Raw genomic sequence first — 10,224 nt, 5'->3', positions numbered from 1 at the left:
GGCGGCACCCCAGGCCGACCTGATCTTCGACTTAGAAGATCACCCAGTCAACACCGTCGGTTCGGGTGCGCTTCCGATGCTTTGCACGCCGACCATCTGTAGTGTGTCCGTCACCAAGACCCTCATCAACGGTGGCGCCGGCCTCAATGTGCTCTCTGTGGAGGCCTTTAGCCTCCTTCACGTACCGCTCGAGCGGCTCCGCCCCAGCCAGTCCTTCTCCGGAGTCGGCGGCGACTCCTCCAACCCCCTGGGGCAGATCCGTCTCCCGTGACTTTCGGCACGCGCGACAACTACCGCACCGAAATAAACGACTTCGACATCGCCCGCATCAGTTAGCCGTATAACGCCATCCTCAGGTACCCGGCGCTGGCCCAGTTCATGGCGGCGACCCATCCTGCCTACAACCTCATGAAGATGCCAAGAAGCAATGGCGTCCTTACCGTGGCCGGGGACACCAAGGAAGTTGTGGTGGCCCTCAATCTATCCTCAGGGCCATGGCGGCAGCTTGCCCGGCCGACAAGGCCATGCCCAGGGCCAAGGGGGCTGCGCCGACCAAGAAGAAGCAGCTGTTCACCCAAGGTCAAGCCAAGACAAAGAAGATGCCGGTCGACGTGGACGGGGCCTCTGGCGCTACCTTTATCATAGGCGCCGACCTTGCCCCATCTCAAGAGGAGTTGGTGGACTTCCTGCGAGCGAACAAGGAAGTATTCGCCTGGGAGCCCAAGCAGCTAGTTGGGGTCCCGAGAGGAGTAATTGAGCATCATCTAAGGGTGTGCCCCAATGTGCACCCTGTGAAGCAGAAGGCGAGGCGACAATCCACGGAGAAGCGGTCCTTCATCGTTTAGGAAACCCGCAAGCTGGAGGCAGCAGGTGTCATTCACGAGGTCTGGTACCCGGAGTGGCTGGCAAATTCAGTCGTTGTGCCGAAGAAAGGAGGAAAGGAACGCATGTGTGTCGACTTCACCAACCTCAACAAGGCCTGCCCTCAAGACTCGTTTCCACCGCCGCGCATCGAATAGATTGTCGACTCCACTGTGGAGTGTGACCTACTGTGCTTCATGGATGCGTTCTCAGGATACCACCAGATCAAGATGGCAGTGGAAGATGTGGAAAAGACAGCTTTTAACCCCATGCGGGGTATACTGCTACACTTCCATGCCATTCGGACTGTGCAATGCAGGAGCAACCTTCCAGCGACTTATGCACATCGCCTTGGGAAGGCAGCTCGAGAGGAACACTGAGGCCTACGTCAACAACATTGTGGTGAAGTCTTGGGAGGCGAGAACTTTGATTCAGGACCTAGAGGAGACCTTCGCGAGCCTGCGCCAGGTGGAACTGCGGCTCAATCCGAAAAAGTGTGTGTTTGGTGTCCCTTCGGGCAAGCTGTCGGGCTTCCTCGTGTCTCATAGGGGGATCGAGGCCAACCCGTAGAAGGTCAAGGCGATCGAAGATATGAGCCCGCCGCAAACCCACAAGGAGATGCAGAAGCTTGCAGGATGCGTGACTTCGCTAGGGCACTTCATCTCCAAGTTGGGGGAGCGCGCCTTGCCATTCTTCAAGCTGATGAAGAAGAAGGGTCCGTTCGAGTGGACCCCCGAGGCCGACCAATCATTTCAAGACCTCAAGAGATACTTGACCAGCCCGCCGGTGATGGTGGCGCCTCGTCCTCGTGAGCCCTTGGTACTATACTTGTCTGCCACACCCCATTCCGCTAGCGCGGCGCTGGTGGCCCTTGATAAGCCACAAGTATAGGGGATCGCAATAGTTTTCGAGGGTAGAGCGTTCAACCCAAATTTATTGATTCGACACAAGGGGAGCCAAATAATATTCTCAAGTATTAGCAGCTGAGTTGTCAATTCAACCACACCTGGAAACTTAATATCTGCAGCAAAGTGTTTAGTAGAAAAGTAATATGATAGTAGTGGTAACAGTGATAAAAGTAATATTTTTAGTTTTATAGTGATTGTAACAATAGCAACGGAAAAGTAAATAAGCGAAGAACAATATATGAAAAGCTCGTAGGCATTGGATCAGTGATGGATAATTATGTCGGATGCGATCAATCATGCAACAGTTATAACATAGGGTGACACAGAACTAGCTCCAGTTCATCAATGTAATGTAGGCATGTATTCCGAATATAGTCATACGTGCTTATGGAAAAGAACTTGCATGACATCTTTTGTCCTACCCTCCCGTGGCAGCGGGGTCCTATTGGAAACTAAGGGATATTAAGGCCTCCTTTTAATAGAGTACCAGACCAAAGCATTAACACATAGTGAATACATGAACTCCTCAAACTACGGTCATCACCGGTAAGTATCCCGATTATTGTCACTTCGGGGTTAACGGATCATAACACATAATAGGTGACTATAGACTTGCAAGATAGGATCAAGAACTCACATATATTCATGAAAACATAATAGGTTCAGATCTAAAATCATGGCAATGGGGCCCTAGTGACAAGCATTAAGCATAGCAAAGTCATAGCAACATCAATCTCAGAACATAGTGGATACTAGGGATCAAACCCTAACAAAACTAACTCGATTACATGATAAATCTCATCCAACCCATCACCGTCCAGCAAGCCTGCGATGGAATTACTCACACACGGCGGTGAGCATCATGAAATTGGTGATGGAGGAAGGATGATGATGACGATGGCAACGGATTCCCCTCTCCGGAGCCCCGAACGGACTCCAGATCAGCCCTCCCGAGAGAGCTTAGGGCTTGGTGGCGCCTCCATATCGTAAACGTGATGAATCCTTCTCCCTGATTTTGTTTCTCCCTGAAAGTGAATATATGGAGTCAAGGTGGACGTCAGTGGAGCATCAGGGGCCCCACGAGGTAGGGGCATGCCCAGGGGGTAGGCGCGCCCCCCACCTTCGTGGATAGGGTGTGGGCCCCCTGACGTGGATTCTTCTTCCAGTATTTTTTATATATTCCAAAAATAATCTCCGTTGATTTTCAGGTCATTCCAAGAACTTTTTTTCTGCATAAAAATAACACCATGGCAATTCTGCTGAAAACGGCGTCAGTTCGGGTTAGTTCCATTCAAATCATGCAAGTTAGAGTCCAAAACAGGGGCAAAAGTGTTTGGAAAAGTAGATACATTGGAGACGTATCGGCCCTCAGAGAGGAGCCCCAAGCCAAGGGCTCACCAAGTGAAGCCGCCAAGCCGGACAAGGCTGCACAACGCCAAGACGATGTTCCTGAGGCAGTGGATGGTCCGGCTAGTCGTCAAGCTACAGGAGCTGGAGATTCACAGGAAACACCTCAGTCCCCGGGAGCCAAAAACTACGTCAGCTCTCCCACCCTTGTCGAGCACCCAGTATACTTCGTCAACATAGTGCTACGAGATGCGAGAGTGCGATACCCCATGCCTCAGAAGCTCTTGCTCGCGCTCCTGGTGGCCTCACGTAAGCTGCGCCACTACTTACAGGGTCACCCCATCAAGGTCGTCTCAGCCTACCCGTTGGAGAGAGTGCTCAGGAGCCCCAATGCTGTGGGGAGAGTCGCCGAGTGGAATATCGAGCTGCAAGCATTTGACTTGGAGTTCAGCACAACCAGGGTCATCAAGGGGGCTGCGCTCGCTGATTTTGTGGCAGAATGGAGCGATACACCGGAGCTCGAAGCAGGCAAAGACCGATCCCTCTCACCAGGGAATGAAGCGCCAGACGGCTGGGTCATGTACTTCGATAGCCCGTTCGCGTGCTAGGGCGCGGGCGCTGGAGCCGTACTCATCTCGTCCACTCAGGACAAACTTTACTACGCCATGCAGCTCTGCTTCTAGCGGGGCGAGAAGGTATCCAACAACATCACAGAGTACGAGGGCCTCATCGCCGGCCTCAAGGCGGCGGCGGCCCTGGGGGTGAAATGCCTCACCATCAAAGGAGACTCGCAGCTCCTCGTCAACTTCTCCAACAAGGTGTACGAGCCAAGGGACAAGCACATGGAAGCATATCTCGCGGAGGTACGCAAAATGGAGAAGCAGTTCCTGGGCCTGGAGCTGCAGCATGTGCCGCGTGGCACCAACCAAGAGGCCGATGACATCGCCAAAAGAGCATCCAAGCGGCTGCTCCAGGAGCCTGGCGTCCGAGGAACGGCTCTTCAAGCCTTCAGCAGCACCTCAGCCTGCGGAGCTAGTTCCACCTTACGAGGAGCTCCCTCAGTCGCCAGTCTCGGGAGCCCCTGCCTGCGGCCTGACCTCAGGAGCGCGCCTCCTCTTAGCACTCGAGCCTCAGGAGGGGTGCTGGATCGAGGAGTTCAAAGCATACCTGACGCAAGGCACGTTGCCGGAGACGGAGGAAGACGCGGAGCACGTGGCCCGGCAGGCTACGGCGTACTGCATTCAGGATGGTGAGTTATACAGGAAGCGGCCAAGTGATGTTTCTCTGCGGTGCATTTCCAGGGAACAGGGGAACGAGCTACTGGCTGACATACATGGCGGAGACTGCGGGCACCACTCGTCGTCGCGCACCCTGGTCGGAAAGGCTTTCTGCAGCGGGTTCTATTGGCCCACAGCACTCAATGATGCAGCCGAGTTGGTGAAGTCCTGCGAGGTTTGCCAATTCCATGCCAAGAAGATCCACCAGTCGGCTCAGGGCCTCCAGACTATCCCGCTCTCATGGCCGTTCGCGGTCTAGGGGCTGGATATCCTGGGTCCATTCCCTTGAGCATCTGGAGGTTACCGCTACCTCTACGTCGCCATCGACAAGTTCACCAAGTGGGTGGAAGTGGAAGTCGTCCGCACCATCCCAGCCGGGTCAGCAGTCAAGTTCATCAAGGGAATTGTGAGCCGATTTGGGGTCCCTAATCGCATCATCATCGACAACGGTTCACAGTTCACTAGCAATGTCTTCAAAACATATTGTGCTAACCTTGGACGCAGATCTGCTACGCCTCCGTGGCACACCCCAGGAGGAACGGCCAAGCCGAATGCGCCAACCCGGAAGTCCTGAGGGGTCTCAAGACTAGGACCTTCAAGAAGAAGCTCGAGGCGTGCAGCAGGGGCTGGCACGATGAGCTCCAGTACGTGCTGTGGTCCATCCGCACCACCGCCACCAGGCCGACAGGCGAGACCCCGTTCTTCCTCGTCTACGGAGCAGAAGCGGTTCTCCCACACGAGGTCAGGCATCGCTCTGCGCGGGTCCTGGCGTTTGATGAAACGCGGCAGGACGCCATGCGGGGGATGATCTCGTGCTGGGGGAGGAACGCCGCCGCGAAGCCTCACTCCAAACTGCGAGGTACCAGCAGGCGTTGCGGCGGTACCACTCTCGCATCGTCCGCTCCAGGACGCTTGAGGTGGGTGACCTTGTCCTGAGGCGGGTGCTCTCAGGGAAGGGTTGCACAAGCTCTCGGCCATGTGGGAGGGCCCGTTTCGGGTCGCCCACGTCTCCAGGCCTGGCGCCGCATGCTTGGAGATGCAGGATGGGGTCCCCATCCAGAACGCCTGGAACATCCAGCACCTCAGGAAGTTCTACCCATGAAGCAAGGCCCAATGCCTCAGAAGCAAGGCCCAGTGCGTGTGAAGAATCTCCGCTCGTGAAACCCTCACGTAATAATGAGTGGGGCTGTACACGCCCCGGAGTCTCAGGAGTGCCGACCTCGAGCCTCGGGGGCTCCCTCCCACGACTAGTGGAAGCAGTTAGCTCCGCGATGGTGAGAAGACAAGAAGACTAGACTAGGTGCCGGACGCGGATTTTCATTTGCTTTCCGCAGTTGGCTTGCCCCTCTTTATTCGAACTTTGATTTCCGGTGTCACTTGCCGATCTTGTTCCTCCAATTTCTGCCCCTATTTCTGCCTTCGGTTCTTTGTTTGACTTGTACCCTCTCTCGCGTCCCTCACGAGGGGGCTGGACAGGTGCCCTCGTGTAACACCCACGATGCGGCTATATCTCCCACGTGTCGGAGCACGACTTAGAGGCATAACCGCATAGTAGGCATGTCGCAAGAGGGGTAATCTTTACACATTCCATGTACTGAACAAGAGAGGGATAAAGAGTTGGCTTACAATCGCCACTTCACACAATACATAAATATAGCATTACATCATCCAGAATACAATCAAGGTCGAACTACTGAACCAAAATAAAAGAAGACCACCCCTAATGCTAGATCCCCGATCGCCCCAACTGGGCTCCACTACTGATCAAAAGGAAACGAAACACAACAACGAAAAGGTCTTCATCGAGCTCCCACTTGAGCTGGGTTGCGTCATCTGCACCGGTATCATCGGCACCTGCAAGCTGGTTTTGGAAGTAAACTGTGAGCCACGAGGACTCGGCAATCTCACACTCGCGAGATCAAGACTATTTAAGCTTATGGGTAGGAAAGGGGTAATGAGGTGGAGCTGCAGTAAGCACTAGCATATATGGTGGCTAACATACGCACAGGAGAGCGAGAAGAGAAGCAAAGCACGGTCGTGAACTAGAAGTGATCAAGAAGTGATCCTGAAACTACTTACATTCAAGCATAACACAAGAACCGTGTTCACTTCCCGGACTCCGCCGAAAAGAGACCATCACGGCTACACACGCGGTTGATGCATTTTAATTAAGTTAAGTGTCAAGTTCTCTACAACCGGACATTAACAAATTCCCATCTGCCCATAACCGTGGGCATGGCTTTTGAAAGTTCAAAACCCTGCAGGGGTGTCCCAACTTATCCCATCACAAACTCTCACGATCAATGAAGGATATTCCTTCTCCCAGGAAGACCCGATCAGACTCGGTATCCTGGTTACAAGACATTTCGACAATGGTAAAACAAGACCAGCAAGACCACCCGATGTGCCGACAATCCCGATAGGAGTCGCACGTATCTCGTTCTCAGGGCAACACCGGATGAGACTAGCTACGAGTAAAACCAAACCTCAAGTTTCCCCGAGGTGGCCCCGCAGGCAGCTCGGTTCGGACCAACACTTAGACAAGCACTGGCCCCGGGGGGCTTAAAATAAAGATGGCCCTCGGGTTGGCCGACCCGACGGAAGGGTAGGTGGTGGTGAGGCAAATGGTAAAACCAAGGTTGGGCCTTGCTGGAGGAGTTTTATTCAAAGCAAAGTGTCAAGGGGTCCCCATAACACCCAACCGTGTAAGGAACGCAAAATCAAGGAACATAACACCGGTATGACGAAAACTAGGGCGTCAAGAGTGGAACAAAACACCAGGCATAAGGCCGAGCCTTCCACCCTTTACCAAGTATATAGATGCATTAATATAAATAAGAGATATTGTGATACCCCAACATGTCCATGTTCCAACATGGAACAAACTTCATCTGCACCTGCAACTAGCAACGCTATAAGAGGGGCTGAGCAAAGCGGTAACATAGCCAAACAACGTTTGCTAGGAAAAGGTGGGTTAGAGGCTTGACATGGCAATATGGGAGGCATGATAAAGCAAGTGGTAGGTATCGCGGCATAGCAATAGATCGAGCAACTAGCAAGCAAAGATAGAAGTGATTTCGAGGGTATGGTCATCTTGCCTGAAATCCCGCAAGAAAGAAGAACGAGTCCATGAAGAAGACAAATGGACGTAGTCGAACAGATCCTCACAAACGCGTAGTTATCGGAACTAACCCGAAGAAGCAACACCGGAAAAAAGCAAACAACATGGTAAACGACCATCACATAAACATGGCATGATGCACAACCAAGTATGATGCATGTCCGGTTTAACGAGGCATGGCATGGCAAAGTGCACAAACAATACTACAAATTAAGTGGAGCTCGGAACACCACATGACTTATTTAGTTCACTCTAGTTTATGTACCCAACAATATTAAATGTTCTAAACATGGCAAGTGGTGAAGCAAATGAAAACTACCTATCTAGGCAAGTTTAAATGAGGCCGGAACAACAAACAACAAGTCCGAAGAAATCCTCATGAGAATATTTTAGAGTTAGTACTGTTATGCCCTAAACCATATTTTAGAGTTGTTAAACATGCAAAGTAAAGTCACCATGTTAAACTAGGCATTTTTCTACCCCATTTACATATAAAGTTTGTTAGGTTTGGAGCTACGGTTATTTAGTTATGAATTAAAGCATTTAACATGGCATTTGAACAAATTTAAACAAACAGCTATTTAAACATTTTTAACATGCATGATAGTTGAATATTGTGAAACTAGATCAAAATCTAGTCATGTTACATATATGACATGTTTTATTTGGATGCATGGTTCAAAAGTTATTAGCAATTTAACAAAGGGGCTGTAAATGTGCAATGCTCTGAGAAATTAAAAAAATTCGCTGACAACAGAAAAAACGAGCAGGCCGAATCTGGCCGGCCCAAAAGTGCAGGGGGGGGCTCGGGTGCTGCCTCACCCATGGGCCTTGGCCCGATTGGAAGGGAGGCTGCAGGAGGGGCGCGCTGGGCCTTGGCATGCTGGACGCGACCCAGGCGCGGGTCAACGCGCGGCGGCAGCGTTCGTCGTCTCGGTCCTGAAGCAGGGGATCGAGCAGTGGGGTCGAAGGCAGGCAGCGGCGCAGCTGCACAGACAAGGCAAGGATGCGGGAGGAGCTCGGGACGACAGCGCCACGGCGGATTCGGGGCACCGGTGCTCCGGCGAACAGCAACGACGGCAGAGCACTTCCTGTGCACTTGAAGAAAGAGAGGGAGAGGGATTTATCAGGGAGGAAGGAGCATAACAGAAAAGCAGGAAGAAGAGTGCGATGGCCACGCGACCTGGGGCCTGATGAAGCTCGCCGGCAGCGCGGGGACCGAAGGGCGCCTGCGCAACGGTGATCTGGGGAGGCAGGAGCAGGGCAAGCCGGCTGCTTGGCCTTGGGACAGCGGATCGGCACAGTCCTGCTGGCGCTGCAGGTGCGCACGAGCGAGGCCGTCGTTCTCCTGCATCGAAGCAGAGGAGGCAACGCTCTCGGGTCGCAGGGGAAGCAACAGCGGAGTGCAGCGCGGGGACGACGGAGGAGGCACGATTCCGATCGGCGACGAGGTGCGGGAGAGTCCTGCGCTCCGGCGGCTTGGCTTGGCGACTGGCGCGGCGGCGGCTTGATGCAGGCGATGCAGGGGTTGATGAAGAGCCCAGTGCACAAGGGCACCATGTGAGGGAGCTCGTGTTGCACGGGGTCGGTGGAATCCAGAAGCGCGGTAATCGGGCGTGAACGCAGCTGAGCTCGGGAACGAGCTCCTGCGCGGGATGGAGGAATGAGGAGGCTTGCGCGATCGGGACAGGAGGCTCGCGGCAGCGAGTCTGCGGGTGTGGTGGCTCGGCAAGAGGAGAAGGAGGCTGTGATCTGGTTGGGCGGCGCTAAAAGCAAGGTGGAGGCGCTCGGCTGTGGTGGTTGGTGGGATGGGGATCCCGATGAAGGAGGGAATCAGCGGTGATGGGACAAGCTCCCGAGAAAACAAGGGAGAGTGAGTGGCGGCGGCTGGGAGGCTTAGACGAATGGATGGGATAGCTAGGGTTTCATCTGTGTATATATATATCAGGTGGGTTAAATTAGGGGCTATCTGGTCCGTCTGATCTAAAACGGATGGTCGAGAGAAAAAAATAGGTAGGGAGTTCAAAAACGAAAACGGAGATGTTTTACAGACGTTTGGGGATGATCCGGATCCAACGGTGACGACTGTCCGGGTCGGGTCCGGGACAACTTTCGGACGCGCACGAGGGGGTCGAGAACTGTGCAAAGAGGGATTAGGTGGTATGACAAGAGGGAATCGAAAAACCCGGTTGGTCTCGGAACGATCAACGAAGGTGAGGGGTTTGATGGGCTCAGAAAAGAGAGAGAAGAGAGATGCCTGGCAGCAGTTTCGGAGACCGAAACGTCTGACGTTTGACCGGCTATATTGCCGCTATAGTTTAACGGTTGGGCTATCAAACGGGCTCTGAATGCGATGAAAACTTGGCAGGCGGACTACCTACACTATAACAAGACCGCACGCCAACTCTCATCCCATTCCGAGAACCTTTTTCGGCCACTTATGAAATAATATTTCGGACGTGCCGCGGGCGCGTGCAAGTGTGGCTGGGCTCAGAATGGACAACGGAAGGAACGAGGAGGCCGGTACGGATGCAAGTTTTGAAAACATGAAGATGCAATGCACATGATGACATGACAAGATGCAACACGCAAGCGAATGACAAGGCAACCACAACGAACAACTGGGAGACACCTGGCGCGTCGGTCTCGGTGCGTTACACCTCGTGAGCGTTTTGTTTGTTTTTCGCGGGGCACCCTCGTTTGAGCCGCA

At 53.3% G+C, this 10,224-nt stretch overlaps 1 protein-coding gene across 1 annotated transcript; it reads right to left on the bottom strand.

Annotated features, from left to right (window-relative positions):
• Positions 1-7,491: 7,491 nt before the first annotated feature.
• On the bottom strand, positions 7,492-9,410 carry LOC125545228. The gene is made up of 2 exons (XM_048709118.1): positions 8,337-9,410; positions 7,492-7,580 (listed from the first exon to the last, which is right to left on the bottom strand). The coding sequence occupies exons 1-2, from the start codon at positions 9,072-9,074 to the stop codon at positions 7,572-7,574; spliced, it is 747 nt and encodes a 248-aa protein (XP_048565075.1). The 5' UTR covers positions 9,075-9,410; the 3' UTR covers positions 7,492-7,571.
• Positions 9,411-10,224: the final 814 nt, after the last annotated feature.

This window comes from Triticum urartu, chromosome 3 (assembly GCF_003073215.2).
Source record: "Triticum urartu cultivar G1812 chromosome 3, Tu2.1, whole genome shotgun sequence".
Taxonomy (NCBI): domain Eukaryota; kingdom Viridiplantae; phylum Streptophyta; class Magnoliopsida; order Poales; family Poaceae; genus Triticum; species Triticum urartu.
The sequence above is the reverse complement of the archived record's forward strand: the minus strand, read 5'-3'. Positions and strand labels throughout refer to the sequence as shown.

Coding starts and splice junctions, on each gene's coding strand:
- LOC125545228 (XM_048709118.1), bottom strand. CDS start 9,074: ATGGTGCCCTTGTGCACTGGGCTCTTCATCAACCCCTGCATCGCCTGC.